Source organism: Molossus molossus, unplaced genomic scaffold, assembly GCF_014108415.1.
Source record: "Molossus molossus isolate mMolMol1 unplaced genomic scaffold, mMolMol1.p scaffold_m16_p_16, whole genome shotgun sequence".
Lineage (NCBI taxonomy): Eukaryota > Metazoa > Chordata > Mammalia > Chiroptera > Molossidae > Molossus > Molossus molossus.
Window position 1 is genome coordinate 38,518,744 of NW_023425351.1, and position 21,861 is coordinate 38,540,604.

Consider the following 21,861-nt stretch of genomic DNA (forward strand, 5'->3'; position numbering starts at 1 on the left):
TTAACAGGAACCGAACCCAGGTCTCTGGACCACAGGCCGACGCTCCAACTGCTGAGCCAAACCGGCCAGGGCTCCCCTTGTATTCTTTTTTTTTATCCTCACCTGAGGACATTTTTTCATTTTTGTTCAGATAGAGTGGGAGGGAGAAAGAGGAAGAGAGAGAGAGAAACATAGATGTGAAAGGGACATATCGAGTGGTTGCCACCCACACGACCCAACCAGGGCCGGGGACAAACTGCAACTGAGGTATGTGCCCTTTGTGGGAACTGAACCCAGGTCTCTCCAGACCGCAGGCCAATGCTCTAACCACTGAGCCAAACCAGCCAGGGCATCCCATTGTATTCTTTTTTTTTCTGTTTTTTTTTTTTTTTTTATCCTCACCCAAGGACATTTTTTCTATTTTTTGTTCAGATAGAGTGTGGGAGGGAGAGAGAGAGAAACATCGACGTGAAAGGGACACGTCAAGTGGTTGCCACCCACACGACCCAACCAGGGCCGGGGACAAACTGCAACCGAGGTACATGCCCTTAGCGGGAACCGAACCCGGGTCTCTCAGGACCGCAGGCCGACGCTCTAACCGCTGAGCCAAACTGGCCAGGGCCCATTGTATTCTTGATGTGAGATACGATCGTCTTAATTTCCAACTGGTTCTTTTTCATGGGTTCTATGTCCTTTTTAATGCTGTTGCAGTTCTAAGTTCCCTGCGCATCCTTATAACCATTACTTTGAACTTTGTATCTGATCAATTGCTTGCCTCCATTTCATTTAGCTTTTTCTGGAGAGTCCTCCTGTTCTTTCATTTGGGGTCTGTTTCTTTGTCTCCCATTTTGGCTGTCTCTATGGATCCAATAGAACTGTTATGACTCCTAAGTCTTTGTAGGGTGGGCATATGTAGGTGTCCTGGGGGACCCAGTGGTGCAGTCTCCTTGATCTCCTGTGCTAGGTGCTCTAGGAATATCCCTTGTGTAGGTTGTGTGTCCTCCTGTTGTAATTGAGTCCTGACTGCTGTTAGCCCATTTGTGGGTGGGATTGACCCTCAGGCTGAGGCTCAACCTTGACCAGGGTGTACAAGTAGCTGTACAGGTGTTCTTTGTCAATTCTAATTTGCTTTGATTATATGTTGGATTTTCTGAAGACACCATCCCAGGTTTCTGCTGGCAGTTTCTGTGGACTTCTGAGTTCATTAGCATCTTAAAACACAAAGTAAATACTCAGTCTGACACCAACTCTGATAAGAAAAAAAGTCTGATTAATTTGTCACAATCCTCTGCCTTGTACAGGGGCAATTTGCTTTAGCTGTCTAGAGAACCAGCCATGCAGACCCCAAGTCAACTTTCATGACCTTTTCATCTTTGGGGTTACCCCTCCTTACCTCTGCCCCATATATTGTTGTCATATCAGCTGAGAATCTAAGAGATCATAAAAATCTCTCTTGAAACAGGTTATAGTTCTAGAATATTGACCTACCTCAATGATTCATTAACATAGGACTTATTCTTTGAGCTTCCTAGTCAAGCATTCTGAATGTTTACTGGTCTATTTAAACTAGAGCTCCACAATAGGGCACATTAGTGGATACGAGGTTTGTCCATGCTATCCTAAAATGTTTTTAAAGATTGTGTTTGCATTTATGTGGGAAAATAGCCATTGAGAATTCACTAAGCTAACTTAGAAAAGTCTAAGAACCAATGTATTAAATTATCTCTACATATTTTTAGGGAAAAAGTACTGGCTGCGAGTTACCTTCAAATTCATATTCACTTAAATGGTTATTTTAATACACTAATTTTATACAAGTTTTTTTAAAAAGTACTTAAAAGTGTATATTAAACACATCTTTTGTACAAGTAAAACTAAACAAATATTTTAAGATATACCTAGTTTTAAGCCTAACAACCATAAAGACAAAATAAGAATCTGACAAATGTGAAGTTAAAGGACATTTTATTTACTGACAGATTAATAACCATAACTCCAGGTAGTGCATAATACACCACTGAACCCAATTACAAAGAACTGGTGTTAATACACAATTTTAAAGCAATGCTACACTTATTTTTGGCAAAGTGCTGTATTGTTTAGTCTGTGTATAAAACTGACCAGCTGTGAACTAATCAGTATAAAAAATTTCTATAAAAACAGAAAAAATTTAGACAGTGGCTCAAGAAAACAAGCTGCCATTTATGCATAGATTGATGTACAGTATATAATCTAACCAAATGTCCCTTTTTAGTTTTCAAGTTGTTGAAAAAAATTTTGTGTCCAGAAACACATCAAGAAGGCACATAATACAATCTAAAACACTCTTCAGTCTCTGTAACTGATGCCCTGCCCTTGAAAAGCAAATGTGTTCACAATTTTACATGAGAAAAAAAACAAAGCCACTTTTTTCTTTAAATAACACACACAATTACTGATTAAAGTTCCAATCCTCTGGAGGAAAATACAACCAAAAAGCAAGCAAAACCACTCACACACACCAAGCCTGGAAACATACACACCTAACCTCCCCAAGTACTGGTTTGGTTTTCAGAAGTCCATTTAGAAAAGAAATACCAAAACTTCTGGCAAATACAGAGCAAAACTGGGCATTTAACAATTATACAATTTTTTAAAAGTGTAAGGAAAATTTCAATGATATATAAAATATTATCCACTTAAGCTGCCTTCCTTTGAATAGTAACTTCCTACATAAAGGATACTGTTGCAAATAGAAAAAAGATATTCTTCTTATAGGTATGCTTTCCAGTTACCTCTTTCTCCACCCCAAACCACTGTAACTGGTGTCAAATTTCAAGTGAAACTGGTACATGGCAAGGCTGACACCAAACATTATGTTGGTTTTCTAAATAAAGCATTTTAAATAAAATTTTAAGCATTAAAGTAAGTAGATAAGGATGCCATTTATAATGCATCAACATGGCTGATGGCAGTGAAACATCCATGATAGTATCCCCACTTTTAAAAGAATTTAATCTATGATGGGCCTTTTAAAATAAGATAATTTTAAGGTAACATTACAAACATATGCTAGTATCTCCAGTACAAGGAGCAGTCTCTTAACTGATTCTAAAAACAAAAAATAATACTTGGAAATTCCTAAACTTTCCCCATTAATCTATTTAAGTTTAAATGTCTATGTTCTAGTTAGAGTTCTTCATTTTTTGCTTGTTTCCAACTCAAGAAAATGAGGATAAGATATTCTTCTTTGCTCTTTTCTCTTAAAAAGATATAAAGACAATATATTTCCTTGAGGAGGAAGAGAAATAGCAAAGTCAGATTCAGTGAAAATGTAAAGATTACCAACCAATGTGCTACATAGATTTGAAAACAAAAACAATAGGCAATGCTAAGTGGCTCTTTCAAGTTTTAAGTAAACTGTCTTCTTACTAGAATCAGAGTACTGACACAACAGAGAAGGTATGTAAAAAGGAGCAGTTTGCATGTAAACTGGAAAAAAGGACAGAAAGTTAATGTTTAACAAGCTCCCTAGAATAGGAAGTCAAAAATCCAAACACTTTGCACCTTCTGTAAAAAATTCCCCATTCAGCCAACTATATAAATGCATTGCCACAGAAGATAAATTAATTCTGGTTAATCTTCAATTTACAGTGCAGTACATAATTCAGTTAGTTGAGGAAGAAGTAATAAACATAGGATATACATTGTAAAATGTTTTATTAATGAGAACACAAACTTTGAGAAACATGGTGCATTATAAAAACTAAGAAACTCACTCATAAGCACTGCTTGTATATACCACATATTCCAGACTTTTTCCAAGTAACATTCTATATTATCAGTTTAGAAACAGTCAGAGCACTAAATTCAAAGGGGTCTTATTTCTCATTGTGTGAATTTTAAGAAATATGCACTAAAGAACATTGTAAACCACTAATATTTACAATAGCAAAAATAATTAATTTATAATAAATTATATTTTGGCCATGTTTCAAAGAATACTTAACATGTCTTGCACATAGCAAATGCCTAACAAACATCTAACAACCAAGAACTTCAACTGAATTATGTAACTACTTTCTTCAGTTCTTATATGTGCCAATTTTAGACAGAAACCACAATATATCACATCACAGACCTGAAAAAAACATCCCAAAGACTGAAATCATTTGTCTTCCAGGAACAAAGCATAAAAAATTAGGCCCAGATAAGGAAAACAAAAAGGCAATAACTGAAAGAGATGTAAATGTATTTAAGATATCAGGAAATCTGAAAAAATAAAATAAAATAAAAAAGGACCACTGCAGTTTTATATAGAAATCTGTTCACGCTGCCAAACAAATTCTCATGGCTGAACTTCTATAGCTCGTGAGGTACTAACAACAACTTGCATGTAATATATAAAAATGAGACGCCCATGTATTCAGAGGCTTATATCAAGAAAACATTTAGCTGGTCTATTTTCAAGTTACCAATATATGGCCCTATAACAGACATGATGTAAAAACACACACACCCTCATGAAAACTCTACCTTATCTCCCAACTCAGGTAAACACAAATAGTAACAAAATAACTTCTAACTTACTTTGACAAAACTTTACAGACTTGGCCCCTAATTAGAAAAAAAATAAATAACGGGGTAGTTGAAATGGAAAGGGAATAAGGAAAAAAGGGGATCTAGACTCTTGTTCTAAAGAGACATTCCTGGCACTTCATCAACGCCAGTGGAAGAAAAACCTACCGCCACCATCTAACTACACTATTTGACCGTTTCTGACTCCAAACATCCCAGTCTCGTCAGAAAAGAGCACAGCTCTTCACTGGAAAAATCAGTCTCCCATAGTTCTCCACATTAAGTGCTACAAAGTTACTGAGAAATATAATAATACTTCACATAACTATATGCTGCTTTCCCCCTTGAAACATTGTAGAGACGTGTACTTATTTAATTAGGGTTTCAGAAGAGATGGGAAAAGAAGCTATTTGATTTTGAAGATGATACTACCATTCTGTCAGCAGAATGTGCTTTGGATTGTAAATATGCTTAACTTAATTTCAGAAGAAATCAGTGAGAGTGTGGATGGCTCAGCAAAACCCATCACAACCGATGAAAAATAAAGTGACTGGCTAGAGGTAAGAAATAGATCTTCTCCCTGTCGAGTTAACCTAATCTCCCTGGCATCCCTGGGCATCAAACTCTGCACTCTGGCCTTATTAGCACCAACACTGAAGAACAGTCGTGGTAGAAAAACTGCCACAGGCCCCATCCCCATCACTAGATTCAGCAGAGAGGCCCTTGGAATTTCACACATGGTACAGTTCTGCATAGCCCCACTTGAAATCAGGAAATGGTCCTCACAACAACTGTGAGGGGAGGTAACTATTACTGCTCTCCTGTTTGTGGAGAAAACAGGCCAAAGTGGTTAAAGATTTTGCCAGAAGCCACACTTAAAACAAAAAATGAAAACTCAAGGAAGCCAAACTGTCACTCTTCATTTAGACACCACTATAAGGTATGACCAGGAATTTCCCTTCATCCTTGCTCGCCACTTGGCAGGATAGGTTCCATGGCAAAGGATTTATCACTATATCAGAAATATAAAGCCTATCACTTTTCCCTTGGGCAGATATAAATACAAAGTCACTCAAATGCCTGGACAAGTACTTCTGAATTTACAGCTGATGTGAGGTGGTGAGTAGGCAGAGCTAGCAGGAAAGAATCCCAACAACTTAAATAGTGGACTAATGGGGTAGTTATGGACATACACTGTTCCAAATACAATTTCACAGGTCTGATTTAATCCCTCTGCACGTGAGACAAGTGCTTTCGTCTCATGATATCTGTAATGTCTGTACCACGTCACACAGTCACATCAGAATTACTGAATGCGCTGTTCACTAACACTTAATGTACCTGAATTCCAAAATGAACTGCATGGCTAATCTTGGAAAAAAAAAACATACACACAGAAATATATCAAGTTTTCTTTCAAAAGAAAATTCAGCCATAATTCCATTATAACCATGGCAACTATAACCTGTTAATGCTCATGTTAGTGTGTAAAAATGTATTCATTATATACAGAAAAGATTATCAAGTACTGGTCAATAAAGTGTATGGCTGACCCTGAGAATAAATTTTTGCTTACTCAAAAGATTGATTAAGTAATACAAAATAAAATGAAACTGAAAGATGCCTATTCTCATACTTGAGAAGAAATGTCTTTAAAATGCTAACTCATGTACATTTTAATAGATTTAAAGACATCCCCAAACACCAAACACTGTAACTGTATTGATATGTTTCCAAAAATACTCTGAAAAAGTTTACATAAAAGTAAATGTTAAGAGCAAGGCATTATGTGATACACAGCATGTAGATCTGGTTTTCAAGATAGTGTCTAAACACACTGATAAATCTACTATGTGATTGGTCATCAAGTGGCTGTAAAGAAACTTCACATCCAAACACACACATCCACACACATGTACAAACCAAGAGAAATCAACCAACCAAACTTGAAATTCTTAGTAATTGTACTGACGTGGGCAGGGCTGATGGACAGCCCAGCCATTGTGCTTGACTTGCCGAGAGTGGCAATCCCTGGTAAGATTTTGGCGACGAAGGCTATTTCGGTTCAGAGACTGTCTTTCACTGTGTTCTTTCATCCATTGGGAAGGGCGAAAGCTCTTGGGTTGTTCCAGAAAAGCTGTATGAGCAGCAACAGCTGCAACATAGCAGTGAATGTGTGGCCCCACTTCATTTGGAGCTTCCACTCTGAAACAGAAGAAAGGGGGATGTATTACATAACAGAGTATGTTACTAATGAAACTGAAAAGGGACTCAGCAATTCAGTTTGCCACACTAATTTATGGTTGAATGAGAGCTTAGTATCTCATGGCTGACAGACAAGTTTATATTTTGTGACCATTCTGACTGATAGTGGTAGAAAGCAGCAGCCAACTTTTCATAGAAATATGCCATATAATTGACAGGTGGTTAACTAAGTGGACCATTTTTTAAAGTAAAAAATGCTTTACACTTTGAGTAAATTTCAATTACAAAGCAAACACATTTCACATATGCTTGGGAGAAAAACTAACATTAACTGAATATCTGCATCTGCCAACTACTTTGCAAATACTATGTATGTTATTTTAATTCAAGCCATGATCTTAAAAGGAAAATATTTTGATTTCCAAGTTTTACTGAACAGAAATCCAAGGCTCAGAGATGTGTTAAGGTCACAGTTATTAACTGACTTAACCAGGATTCTAACACAGATCCTACTCCAAAGGACTATGGTCGTGAAGCAGGGTGAATGCTGGTGCATTGTGGCAAAGCACTTTCAGAGACGTTTTCCGACTATAAGTAAAATGTTCTAGGAAACAAGGTTTATATCTGTATTTAATAAAGATATGCATAAGGAAAATCTACTCATTTAACACCCTGCTTATTATTTTATCACACATGGCACATTTTGGAATGGTATTTGCATAGCAATGTTATAAAGACCCTTGGCAGCAAACCAATATATGTTTTCTAGATTAAAGCTAATAAAATAGGATATATCTAAACGATATTAACACATAACATGAAGAGTTTTAAGATTTTTAAGGGTTATTTTACATAGGAAGGACAGTTATATATTCTGTCTGTAATTACTAGAGGAAAACACCATTCTTTTTAAATATATTTATAAAGAGTAGAATTGAAACAGGTCACATTAAGGAACTAATAAATAGAAGTTAAAATAAAGACTGGTTTTTAAAAGGTGGCACCTTGAGTCCTTAACCTCCCTGCTCAGACTGATAACACATATCACACAGTCTCAAAGGGAATATACTTACTCTGTGCCAGCGAGTCCTATAAGCAGCTTTTCCTGGCCCTACAAATGTTAAATGGTGAACTATTAAGTCACTAATAAGATTTAAAATGCTATTTAATTTTACTGTTAGGATGTAGTCAACTTTTATTTTAACTGTTTTATATGGGTCATTAAAGGCATTTATATTACTTAATTTAAGATTATAGTATTTATAAAAAAGTTAACACACACACTTGAAGCTCATCTGTAATTATAAAGCACCTTACTTTGTTGTGCATTGTGGTAATATCTCCAAGGATAGATAGGTTGGAAATGATCTAACTTTTGAAAGACATGATTTATTTCCTGCTCAGAAAATATAGATTACTACAGAGTCATTCTCCTAATTTTGGTAACACCTAATTTCTATCTTGATTTGGTGGGCCTTATAAGAATTTCAAATCCAAAAATAAGGATATTAAAAAAAAAAGATTTTATTTATCATAATTTCAGTTCTTTCTTATGTTCAGAAAGAATTCACATAAAGTTAAATGTGTTGTTTTGAACTGTTATATATGGAAAAGTACATATTTAACTTCCCTATATGTTATATCAAAACATAACAAGATATAAAAACAAATTAGATATAAGAAATTACACTCACTGCATCAAAACTACAAACACATAACCAGATGCAGTGCAAGGTCCTGGACTGGATGCTGCTTTATACAAACTAGATGGAATATTCTGGGCTCCAGTGAGGAAATCTAAGCATGGTCTGTGTAGCAGATCAAGTGAAATTTTACTTAAAAAAAAAAAAAAGGTGGAAATCATTGCCCAAAGAAGCAGATTATAAAACAGCATATGTAGCTTGATCCCATTTAGGTTAAAAATGGTGTATATGTGTGTGCACATGCCTGTACAAGAACATATAAGAAAAACAATAAAACAACCTGGAAGGCTATACTCTAGGGTCTCAGAAGTATTCATCTTTGGTTAGTGAGAATGTCATTTTAAATTTTTGCATATTTGCATTTTCAAATTTGCTGCAATGCATATGTAATGCTTCTTTAATATTATTTACAAAGCTGCTGAATACACACATAAACACAATACTGAAAAGTATATGTACAAATGGCAGTAAGTTTAAAGTGACTATTAATCATGCTAAATTTTTGAATAGAATTCCTCAGAGATGAGATCAGAAAGAGGAAGAATATTTTGGAACTGAAAGAATTAACTTAAGTATAAAGCAATTAAATCAGTATCACCTCCAAAAAATTATATTGTAAATTTTTGTTGGAATGCCTGAAACACTGACCTCTTGATAAACTTATAGCATTGAATAAAGTGCCAGTTAAAGTAACATTTCCCATCAAAGATCTTACCTAGTAGAAAGCCTGGGTAACTATATAAGCAAATTGTTTTTAAATTTGGTACAAGCATATGTTTATCTTCATTCAAGATAATCTATAATATTGAGACTTAAGAGTGAATCAAACTCTGGCAAAGTTAACAAATTAATGAGCTGCCTGGGCTTTGTTTATCTTTGGCAAACAGGAAATAAAAGATATACACAATAGTCTAGCTTGTAGAGTCAGAGACTGGACAAATCCATAAAGAGGCCCTTTGGATGACAGCACTAACTACAGGAATATTCTGAATTGCTCCAAACACTCAAATTCACCCTACCCTTGATAGGTATTAAGGGAATTATGGAAGTCCGGGCAGCCCCAGAATACTTTACCTTCTATTAATGTACATATCATGGACGAGCCAGACTTTGAGCTAATGAACACTGCCATGGGCTTTTAGAGGGAGGAGCAATCTTGCATATATTCCCTGGACAAAAGCCACAGAATGTCTATAAGTTTGCTTTGGAACATATCAAACTTCACTGACCAGGCACTCTCCTTGAACCTTTCTAGGCCTTCAACCCCCCTGGCATTGAAACAGCTTTTCAGACTCCTCCCACCCATATATCAACAAAACATTGTTGGGTATGAAATCTTTCCTCGTAAGGCAGAAAACAACTCTTTGGTAAAACTGTCATTTTACTTCATGTGTAAGATTTCTCAGGTTTCCTAGGTTAGGAGCCATTTGATGTGACCTAGCTAGAACTACTTGGAAGAAAATAAGAGTTTTATTTTAAGACATACTATTCTTGTCAAATTTGATCTCCTCAAATAATCCAGCCTGTATAGTGCCAGAGTTATATTCTAAGATACTTAGCAGAAATGCAACTCTTTTCTTTCCACTGATTAGCAGAATATTATAATAGGATGGCTCTCAATTATATAACTGGACCATGCTACAATTTTTTCTTTTTTCATGGTATCTTATATTTGATTGTCATTTGTTTCCTATAAAATCATCCTCTTCCCTTAAGTGTTTACTACCAAAAAGTACTCAGCATGTCAGCTACTTGCTTTCTTCAAAATGATAATATATGTAAGTATATATACATATACAATGAATAAATGTGATGAAATGTTAACAAGTGCTTTGAAGACAATTAAAAAAACAGGTTGTGAGGATACAGAACTTTTTTGAAAATGTAAACTGATCAAGTTTTGTACACCAGCAACTGCCTTGTGCACTATGCACATATTTTCATAAATCTCTAATGAAATTACTTTTGCATCTTCTAAAAACTTAGCTTTGAATAGTAGAAATAAACAAAATGCACGCTAAACAGAATGCCTGTGGAGAGAGTCCAACATGACATACCCGGGACTACTTGGGTTATGAAATTCGTCGGCCCCACAGCTGGTCTCACTGAGACCAGGGCAGGAGTTATGCACGGCATAGACAGACATGCTGGGATGTTCGATGAGAAGGTTTTCCATAGGACTGGTTTCCACCTTGATAGTGGTTAATTCTCCTGCAGTGAAACACGGTGGAGGGGTGATAAACCAGCTCTCTTCCATTGGACAGGATTCAAATTGGAGGAAGCAGGAATCACTTGTATCAGCCAAGCACTCAAGAGATGCAGGTAAACAGGAAAAGACTGAAGGATGTTCAGTAGGTGACTCTTCACTGATGTCTTCTTCTTCATCTTCTATTGCTGACAAACCAGTGCAAGTGTCTGGATTGGTGTCCACGTGTGTTATTGAAGTCCCACAGGAGGACGAGCGTCACATTGATATCACATCAGAGCACAGAAAAAGAAGAGAGAGATGCTGCTATTAGCTGATGCTCACATTCCTCCTTTTCTTATTTTTTTAAATTAATTTTAGAGAGAGAGAAAAGGAAGGAGAGGAAGAGAAAGAGAGAGGAAGAGAGAGAGAAAGAAACATCGATTTTTTTGTTCCACTTACTTATGCATTCATTGGTTGATTCTTGTATGTGCCCTGACCAGAGATCAAACCCACAACCTTGGTATATTGGGATGATGCCCTAACTAACTGAGCTACCCGGCCAGGGCACATGCTTTTCTTTATTAGGTCAGAAATAAAACCATTTATATTCACTCATAACAAATATAAAATAATTTCTGAGCACTGTGTGGTGTATCACTGTATGGGATGGATTATGTTGGCTTTCCAGTAAGGTTTTCTGTTCTACTGAGTAAACATATAACAAGCCATATCTTGTCTAATCTGAGGGTTTTCTATTAAAGTGCCCCTGATTTGATCAGGGTGTAAGAGTTGCAAAACTGGGAAGTCTGACGTCAATCAATTTCACTGACTATTCACCTGGCACAGGATGTTCCTGCAATTTTTAAATACAAATTCTTGTTTATTTACTGTTAAGTCTTAAAAACCTTCAAAATTACTGATTTACTTATGTAAAAACCGAGATGCAAGTATTTCCACTTTTGCTGTGATGATTAACGGCAGAGGATACCTTACCTATGAAGTCAACAAGAATCCATTCATCATCTTCTTTCTCACTAAATTCTGGTTCTTGGTTGGAAGAAGTATTGTCTTCACCCACGAACAGTTTATTCAGTCTCTGGAACATTGTTAAGGCAAGATTGAGACTTTGGCTGGATGTCTTTATATCTGAGATTTCAAAACCCTGTCTTCAGCCAGCCTGATGGCACTGACAGGAGATTAAAGTGCACAAGGTGCTTATTCAGTTTAGGTGAGAAGAATAGTCATTATCCCTAAAATAAAACAAATTAAAAAATAAGGTTATTTCAAATCAGCATCTCTTTACATGTTTGTGTGGTTTTAAAAGTGCACACACAACCCCAGCCAGGTGGCTGTTGGTTGGAGTGTCATCCCGTGCACCAAAAGGTTATAGGTTCTATTCCCTCAGGGCACATACCAGGTTCCAGGTTCGATCCCTTGTCAGGGTGCATATGGGAGACAATTGATTGATGTTTCTCTTTCACATCAATGTTTCTCTCTCTCTAAGAATAAACAAAACAAAACAAAACAAAACAAAACCTATATCCTTGGGTCAGGATTTAAAAAATAAAGTACACATATACATACACACCCATCCTTAAAAGAAAGCACATGTCTTTTCAGTTATAGCTGTTCCTTTTCTGTAGGAGCCAGACATAAGAACTGCAATATGTGTTATTTACAAAACATAAATGAGTACTCAAATACAACCTGTAAATATCTTAAAATGTGAAATAAAAAGGAAGGAGTTGGCATAGATAGAGAACTGACTAATGGTTGCCAGAGGGGAGGGGAGTTGGGGGACTGGGTTAGAAAGTTGAAGGGATTTAGAAGTGCAACTTGGTAGTTACAAAATAGTCATGGGGATGTAAAGTACAGCACAGGGAATGTAGTCAATATATTGTAATAACTATGTATGGTACCAGGTGGGTACCTGAAATATCTGGGGGCCACTTTGTAAAGTATACCACTATCTGACTACTATGCTATACACCTGAAACTAATATTAAATGTAAACTGTGATTGAAAAATAAAATAAAAAAATTAAATGTGGATTCATTCAGTGATTACAGAGTTTACTTACACAGCTCAATGCAAGCTGTGCCTCTGGACTGGAAAGTTTCCATGTCACCTCTCACTCCCAGACCCATCCTGACATAGAAGAGCCCTTTATCACACATCAGAACAATTTATATCTGTGACCAGAGTGACAGATTCTTGAGGGCAGGGATAATGCCATTCATTTTAGTTGTTCTGCACTTAATGCAGCATCAAATCCAAAACAGAAATTTGGCCATTTATCATATGAATTAGGAACTATTTCTTTTAAATAAAATTGTAATTCATTCTAGAATTCATTTTTTTTAAAAGGACAAAGCATTGTGAATAAAAACATTATTGGAGAATTGCAAAAATAAAAAAAGGATAGAGTTGGTTCTTTTTCACATCTATTTTTACAGTAAGGGATAAATTGGAATTTATTTCTTATAAATTTAAATAATTTCAAATTGCAATACTGCTTTTCTGTAAGTAGAGGAGCAAACACTAGATATTAACAGTCTTGCAATATGATACTCAATTGCCCAGAAGCTGCCAAATGAACTCAGCAATAGTGCCCAGTGACCCTCCTATGCCAGGTCCTCATCTTTCTCTGGTTCATTTTCTCTTGTACTCTGTACTTCTTGTGACTATAAGAATACCTAATTACATTTAAAATCTGCAAGTACAGCATACTTTGACCTTCAAAACAATTCCTCAGCTAGCATGGAAAAATTTACACTGTAGGAAACTAAGGTAAAAACAACCCTTCACTGTGTAGTGTCAAGCAGTAAGTAATCAGTGTGCCTGGGTTCAGAGCTGGCTCTGCTGCTTCCGCCCTCTGTGAGCTAGGAAGTTACACCATCTCAGCTGGCAGCAGTTCTACCTCAGGGAGTTCTGGTGAGCTTTAAATGAGGAACTTCAGAGTTCCAGATTTATATATTCATTTCTCCTTGATTACCTGAAGGGCATATAAAATTTAACACATACCAAAGAGAAATTTTAGTTTTTTCCCCACAAACATATGCACTGTCCTTCATCCCATTCTCAGTAAGGAGAAGCAGCAGCACCTAACAGTATTCAGGCCTGAAACCTAGCAGTTACCCTTGGCTTCTTTTAAATTTGGCCATCCTCCCTGCTCCCTACCCCACCACTCCTCCAAACTATCAGCAAGTCCTCTTGACAATAGCTGCATGTGTAGCTCAATCCACCTACTTCCCTCCACCATCCTAGCTGAAGCCAACCTTTTTGGTGTTTCTCCAGACTCTGCCAATCTCTACCTCCTAGGTCTCCCTTGGGCCTACTCTTATAAAATGAGATAATGAAGGTGACCTACTTGGCAAGGCATTTGGCACACAGTTCTCAGTTAATAGCAACTATTATTCTACAAATATTTATTGCATCAAGTGTAGTGCTAAAAGCAGAGAAGACAGCAGTAAATAAAGCCCTCCCATGGTGAGTGTGACAATCAGTGTGATATATGTCATGGAAGTACTGGGTGTCACTCAGAACTACCCAGGTAGAGGTCAGGGAAAGGACTCCTTCAATAAATGAATTTAATCTTGAATGATTGAGAAGATCAAGAATAGAGGAATGGGAGAAGAAACACTGTGGAAACCTGCCACTGAGAATGAGGCCCCTTTGGTATGGCTCAAGATTCAGATGGACAGTTGTGAGAGCAGGCTGGGGGTGGGGAGGAGTCAGAAGTTAAGGGGAGGGAAAAGTCAAGGATGACCCAGGCTTATGACATGACCAATTGGGAGGATGGTGAGACTATTTAATGGAATAGGAATACTGCAGAAGGTGCAGGTAGGGCATTTTGGACAGGGTGAATTTGGGAAATCTTTAAGTCATGTACCTGGAGATGTCTACTAGGCAGTTGAATATAGAGCTCTGGAGTTCAAGAGCACGGTCTCTGCTGGGGGCACAGACGTGGGACTTGTCAATACAAAGTGGGTGACAGAAACCATAAGAGTGAATAATATCATCCAGGGATAATGAAAAGTGCCTTACTAAACAACATTTCTTTTTCTTATGAGTATGAGCCTTGAATCCATAACTTCAGAATTTTTTCTTAATTCTCACCTGAGGATATGTTTTTCATTGATTCTAGAGAGACGAAGGGAGACGCAGAGAGAAACATGATGCAAGAGAGAAACATCAATTGGTTGCCTCATGCACATGCCCTGACTAGGGATCAAACCCACAACTTGGGTATGTGCCCTGAATGGGAATCGAACCCATGACCTTTCAATGTGCAGGATGATGCTCTAACCACTGAGCAACACCAGCCAGGGCTGACATTTCACTTTCAGAGCAATCATCTTCAGCTGTAAATGTAGTTAGGCTCTGTAGATGATGAGACTCCTGGTTAAATTTTTTATGTGCAAATTGGACTGTTATAGTTGTTTGGCATGCTACTAGGCCTGTGTAGTACTAGGAATTTGTCTTAAAATCAATGATATTTGAATACTTTTGTGTTCCAACCCATCACCCTCAGCCATTATATATTAAAAGGGGGTAAACAGGAAGTGTCACTTGCATAACCAGTCTTTCTGAAACCCTTCTGGAAAGCAACATAGCCAAATAATGAGGGCTGGAGCTCTAGTATGAAAATTCAAATTCAGCTTTATGTCCCATGTACGAGAAGTTAGAAAAAAAGTGGGCTATGTAGTTTGCGTGACCTACTGTGGTGTGACACATATTCCAAAAGATGAACTGTCACAAGGTTTGATGTAAATAAGGTTTTGAATATACAAGCTAGAAGGAAAAAAGTTATTTTCAAAATCTTTTCCCTATTTATCTTAAACTATGGAGGCAGATATTGGCCCCAAGTATATTTCTGTCTGCTGAACCAGTTGAGAGACTAATCCCAGTTCCCCAGAGCACTGGGCTGGGTGCAGGCCCTGCACCAGATAGGAAGCTGGAGGTTCGGGGATGGGAGGAGAGGACACACCCACAGAGAAACCTTTATTCCTCCTGAATGAACACCTTGTTCTCCAACTATAATGCCACATGGGGGCCCACGTCAGATACGTGGCAGCTACAAGTCAGAAAACATTGCTGGGGCCACTGGGGTCAGGCAGCTTTAGGTTCCCATAGCTTTGGGTTCCCAACTGCAAATTGCCCCTCTTGCTAAAGCTCCAAACCCATGTGATGAAAGCCAGCTTATCCTGGAACATATACAACTCTATCACAGGATGGTGCTTCCAGAGGAGCTTTCCATGAGGCAGCACAAGTCAATCTTCTTTTGGTTTCCTGCAGTCAGAGGCTGTCTCCAGATGCCCCATGCCTCCTGCAAGGGCAAACCAACCTCAGGTGTGCAGTGTTAGGAGCCCAGCCAGGCAAGAGAAGAGCTCATCCTCCTCTCTCCTGAGTCACTGTTGAAGTCTAGTGGGAAGGATACAGAATGGAGTCTTGTCTATCTTCCCAATGACCCAGGGACTATCCCTATCCAGTCACTCCTGCTCTTGACTTTGGCTCCCACTGAGAAACACAGGATCTCCACTGGGCTGCTTCTATGTGGAACTAAAGGGCAAAGCAGAACAGACTTCATTCACTCCTCACCACATATCACTGATTTTTTTGATATTCACAACTCTAGAGCAATGATAAAACTAAAGTGAAATTCCTGAGGGCAAATTTACAAACACAGCTCTGAATTTAGTAAAGAGGTAGAGGCAAAGAAGCCTAGGCCGGTGGCGCTGCTTTTCTTTGGGGCACCTGCAAGCTTTCAGCCTTAACCAACCTCAGCTGAGCTGGCTCACCCCAGTAGAGAAAAGAAACAAAGTGTCTGTTTGGGCCCCAGCATTTCAAAAAGGCAGCTTTGTCCCTGTGACCCAGGCTCAAAATATGCCCTTTAAAAATGTCTTTTTCATTATAAAATGAATTAAATCACATTACAGAAAGTTTAGAAAATAGTTATTATTCCACATCTTGTTGCAACCATTGTTAGTATTCTGCACATTTTTCTTTAGCTTTTTCCTTCTACACGTTTCTTTTTATCATTAGTTGTAGTCTAGTGAATGCACAATTTTGTATCCTGCTTTGTTACTTAACATTTCATCATCAATGTTTTGCTTATTATTACATGAGTAGAATACTCTGTGAGCAGAGAAAGATGGCTGAGTTGATACTATGGGGAAGAGCATCCTAGTTTGAGAACATAGAAATGGTTACTAGTCTGGAAGAGCTTGTTGGCTTCTCATTTTTGAGACAGCACCAACCTAGACACAGCACGGCTCTGGAGTCAGCCTGCTGTGTTTGTGTTCTGCTATTTGCATCTTGTGTGAACTTAGGATATTTAGTAACTTCTTTGGGCCTCAGTTTTCTCACCCCTGAAATGGGGATTAAAAAGATTACGTGTGTATCATGTAAAATAGCACCTGGCACATCTGGGAAATATTAAATTCATTCCAAGCCAGTTGTTGATTATGAGCAAGTAACTTAGCATCTTTGGATCTGAGTGTCTTTTATCTGAAAAATGTTTATATAATACTTAGAACTACAATTTACTATATAATATTTAGAACTACAATTTACTGAATGCTTATTGTATGTGACAGGGACTTGAGGTACTTATTTGTCCCACTGTACTAATAATAAAACTGAGGCTCAGAAATTAAGTAACTTGCTCAAAATGACAAAGCCACTGAGGGGTGGAGTTGACATTAGAGCCTAAGTCTGTCTGGTTCCAAGCACATTGCTTTTCAGTGCACATGATCTCTCAGGCTCCTTCCAGCCTCAACTCTGGCTCTATGAACTTCAGAGAATCGCACTTTTCAGTTGGTTTTGGCTGCCAGCAGGCGGCTCCAAAAACAACATAAAAAAATAAAAATCCCACAACTTGGATGACCTAACTTCTATATGTACAGATGTGGCTTCTTGACAGTTTCGAAATACCAGGTAGCTAAACTAACACATCCTCATTGAAAAGAGGCCTCAAAATTATCTTTCTCTATATCCTGCCCCCCTCACTAGTTTAGAAACAAAAATGCTGATTTGAGTAATTTAAAATCTATTTTAAACTTCAGAAAAATCAAGCAAGAAAGCTGTTTGTTGTTACTTGTTCCACTAGAACCCTTATTCAACTAGCTATAAGCAGGTCATTCTTCCAGTGACCCACCAGTGTCAGCCCTGAAGCTGGATAACAGTGGACAAAGACAGCAATAGGTGGTAATTCATAGCCTGTTTACCTTGAATTTTGGAAGTAGGGCCATTCCCAAGAGAAATATGAAGGAGCAGTCACAGAAGAGAACAAAAGATAGAATGAAAAAAAACAAAAGACCTTGGTCACAGAAATTAGTAAGACACTGGTTCCAGGCAGGGGCCTTTGAAAATTATGCTGCCAGTTCAGAATTACAGTGGCTGCAAGCAAAGAAAAATGTATTTCAATTACCAAGCAAGCTATATCAGGATCATTATAACTTCTGTTCAGTAACCCCCACAGGTCGCTGCCCCCCCCCTTTCCCAAAACTACTTTATATTCAGAAAAGTTTTACTTTTAGTGAGATATGTCCAAGTCTTTGGAAGTTACAGATGGAAAGGGGCTCTTCCTTAATCTACTTTAAATTGGAATTAACAGAAGATAATGAGCAGACATAATTAGGAACTACAACAAAAACAAGGAACCCTCGCTTAAAAATTCATCTCCATCTTTGAATGAGAAAACACCGTGTTCTTTTTAATTGGCTGTGTGGCCTTGTGTAAGTTACTTAGTCTCTCTGGGCCTCGAGTTTCCTCTCCATAAGATAATGAGGTAAAACACTCAGCATACGATATGGCACATAGTAAACCCTCAATTGGCGAGCATTAAAATGATTAGGACTTTAACTATGTATGATGGGTGAGTAAAATGCTCTTTCCACAGGTGCAACCTCAAACAGTGATGTGTAAGAACCAGCAGGAACACGCCACGGATAGGTAGGCACTTAGGACACTTTGGCGGCAGTCGCCGGGTTCCGGGAGCCGCAGGGCCCACGGTGCTACCGAGTGCGACCCAGGGCCTGGAGCGCCGACGGAGGGCGGGGGGGGGGGGTGCGGGGGCGCGGAGGAAGGGACGAGTCCCAGGCCGGCGGCCAGGAGCCCCCAGGCGGGCAAACCCAGACCAACGGCCAAGTGCAGGAGGAGTGGAGGGGAGTGAGGAGGAGGAGGAGGTCCCGCCGCGGCCAAGAAAACAGGGCAACGCCGAGGGAGGGGAGGGGGGGAGTGGCAGAAACCAAACACCCAACCGCCACCCCGCGCCGGGGCTCGGCCCGGCCCAAGCCCGCGAGGCCGCCTCTGCCCGCACCCGGGGTCGCGTGGCCCGCCGAGGGAATGGGCGGCCGGCGGCGGCGAGGAGAAGCAGCAGGAGTCCTGGGAGCGCGCTGGCCGCGGCCCGAGGGCAGGGCGCGCGGGTCAGGGCAGCACCGCCCCGGCGGTCGGGACGAGCGGACGCGGCCCCGGCCCCGCCCGCACTTACGTGGGCCCGACTTGCAGCGCGGACGGCGGCCAAGCAGCAGCGCCTCGCTCTGTGGGGACAGGCGGCGCGGCGCGGGGCTGCTGAGGTAGCTGCGGCTCCGGGACAGCAGCGCGGGGCCCGGCCGGCCCTCCTGTTGCTGCGCCGCTGGCCGCTGCCGGCCCGTCTCGCTCCTTTTGTTGTTGTGCAGCGCTCGGAACAGCTGATCGGCAGCTCCGCCCGCCGCCGGCCCCGCCCCCGGGCCGCGCCAGGCCCGGCTCCACCAATCGGCGGCGCGGGGGCCCCGGGGCCGCCCTGCGAGAGGTTGTCACTAACGCACGTGACCTGGCGCCGAGCCGGGCGACACTCTTAAGTTAGAAACAAGCCCGGGCAACAAAAGCCGGGCGCCAGGAGGTGACTAGAGGGGCGAGCGGAAGAGAGGAAGAATGGGGTGTGGTGGGGCTGGCACTGGGTGACTTGGGGACAGCAGAGAAGGGGCCGCGGGTACAGAAACGGGAACCCGCGGGAGTGTGAGGAAGAACGCGAAGGGCGAGAGGGACTCCCGACCCCAGTTTCTCCTTTGGCCAAGGGTTTATGGCATAAGGGGATTCAAACCTTCTTTTTTTTTTTGCTGTGAGAGGAAAATTAAGGGCATTGAGAGTGATGGAGCCAAAAGACCCCAAGAGGCCCACTCAGGCCGATGTAGGGTAAAACCGTAGACGTGGCACAGTCCGGCAGGCCCACTTCTTGGCCTTGGAAGGAAAGTCTGGGCTTCAGATGTGGAGGATGCCAGGCCACCCAACCACCTTTTAAAGATCGGGAGCCAGGCCCCACCTTGCTGAGGTAGTCGATACTAGATGCTGACTGAATTTGCCCAAGGGCTCAGGATTCAACCTATGGGAGGGCCAGGCAGAAGGGGCTATCAAAGCAGGCCTTGCAGGCCCAGAGGACAGGAGCTGCAGGGCCCGCTGCTCCAGCAGACAGGAGAACCCTGGAGAAACTCTGGAGGAAGAGTTAGGAGAGCTGCTTCCCCAGGCTCTGCATCTCAGCTCTCCAGTGACCCAGGGAGGTTATGACTTCTATTCTGTTGTACATGCGAACTGTGGTTGTTCACACATGGGCTACCTGCTCACCTGAATATTTATAGTGAGAAGAAATGAGACAGTGGGCTTGAAAATGCTTTCCAAACCAAAGGTATGTGTGCGTACAGATGGACTAGCTGTGTCTGACAAAGGCACCGGAGTCATGTTGATGAATACCTGCTCTCTGTGGATTCTGTTCTGACTTACATGAATTCTCTGACCCAGGATAAATGTATAGCAACCTTCAGCAGATATAGCATACATCACAGCATCTAAAGACTCACATTCTGACGCTCACAAGAATCCTGCGGTCACTCTATTTCCAACAATACTGGTTTTAAATGATGTAAATTAAAGCACAGGGGATTATCTGACACCCAGAAACAATAACCAAAATATGGTGGCCATTTGACTTTTTCTCAGGAGGTAGACCAAGCCTGTAACTTGTGGACTGAACAATCTCACAGAATTGAGCATGCTTTGGATTTTAGGTTTCAGCAAATTGAGCTCATCCTGATATTTTCTCTTAAATGTCATTGCTATGTTTGGAGTCCTAGCCTCTCTTGTGCCTTAGGAATCCATGAAGAGACCATCTTTCTATTCAGTACCAAGGCATGATGATAATTATAAGGGTCTAATTTTTATTTATTTATTTATTTATTTATTTATTTATTTATTTATGTTTTAATCCTCACCCGAGGACATTTTTACATTAATCTTCAGATAGAGTGGCAGGAAGAGAGAGAAACATCGATGTGAGAGAGACACATCGATTGGTTGCACCCGCACAATTCCAACCAGGGCCTGGGACGAACTGCAACCGAGGTACGTGCCCTTAGCGGGAACCAAACCCAGGACTCTGGTCCGCGGGCCAACACTAACCGCTGAGCCAAACTGGCCAGTGCTAAGGATCTAATTTTTTTGGGGGGGGCGGTACGTGCCCCTAGCAGGAACCAACCCTGGGACTCTCTGGTCCGCAGGCCAGTGCTCCAGCCGCTGGGCCAGACTGGCCTGGGCTTAGGGTCTAATTTTTAAAAGTCAAATCTAGATTTATCTTTTCTGTCTTGATAAGTTTTATCACCATTAAAAGCAAAATGTGAAAGCACACAATACCTTGTTATGATTGAGGAAACAACGTGAGGTAGATGGTGCTTCCAAAGATGGTCATAGCACTATCTGCTTTACCTTGAAGTGGAGTCTATTTTTTCTCCCCTTGAATGTGGGCTGGTACAGTGACTGATTTGGTCAATCGAATGTGGCAAAAATAATTTTCTAGAACTTCTAACACCAGGCATTAAGAAAGCCCAACAATTACTTTGCACTCTGGGAAAAGCCCTCTGCCACATAAAGAGAGACCACCATGCTGTGAGGAAGCCCAAGCGACTGGAAAGGCCACACAGAAAAAGCAAAATGCTTGGCCAGCCCCTAGATATTTAGCCCATTCCAGCTCAGACATCAGACATAAGTGAAAAAAACCACCAAAAAGTGCCAACCCTAGCATGGAAAAGAGATGAGGCATCCTCATTGAGACCTTCCAACATTGCAGAATTGTCAGCAAATAAATGATTGTCACTGTAAGGCACTAAATGGGGTGGTTTTAAAAGTAGCAATAGAGCCCTGAGCAGTGGTTAGAGCATTGGCCCTCAGACCAAAGGCTCATGGGTTCAATACCCAGTC

General features: G+C 40.3%; 1 protein-coding gene across 3 annotated transcripts; it reads right to left on the minus strand.

The window, feature by feature from the left end:
* Nucleotides 1-1,952: 1,952 nt before the first annotated feature.
* Nucleotides 1,953-19,214, minus strand: TP53INP1 (tumor protein p53 inducible nuclear protein 1). 3 transcript variants are annotated; one of them, XM_036263909.1, is made up of 5 exons: nt 19,127-19,190; nt 17,862-18,033; nt 11,626-11,882; nt 10,502-10,859; nt 1,953-6,741 (listed from the first exon to the last, which is right to left on the minus strand). In XM_036263909.1, the coding sequence occupies exons 3-5, from the start codon at nt 11,735-11,737 to the stop codon at nt 6,492-6,494; spliced, it is 720 nt and encodes a 239-aa protein (XP_036119802.1). In that variant the 5' UTR covers nt 11,738-11,882; nt 17,862-18,033; nt 19,127-19,190; the 3' UTR covers nt 1,953-6,491. The 3 variants fall into 3 exon arrangements, with proteins under 3 accessions (XP_036119802.1, XP_036119801.1, XP_036119804.1); XM_036263911.1 differs by lacking the exon at nt 17,862-18,033 and adding an exon at nt 7,815-7,852 and having other exon boundaries at nt 6,643-6,741; nt 19,127-19,214; XM_036263908.1 differs by lacking the exon at nt 17,862-18,033 and having other exon boundaries at nt 19,127-19,214.
* Nucleotides 19,215-21,861: the final 2,647 nt, after the last annotated feature.

Coding starts and splice junctions, on each gene's coding strand:
- TP53INP1 (XM_036263908.1), bottom strand. CDS start 11,737: ATGTTCCAGAGACTGAATAAACTGTTCGTGGGTGAAGACAATACTTCT. Junction 10,860..11,625: donor GATTCTTGTTGACTTCATAG/GTAAGGTATCCT, acceptor ACACCAATCCAG/ACACTTGCACTGGTTTGTCA. Junction 6,742..10,501: donor CATAACCCAAGTAGTCCCGG/GTATGTCATGTT, acceptor CTTCTGTTTCAG/AGTGGAAGCTCCAAATGAAG.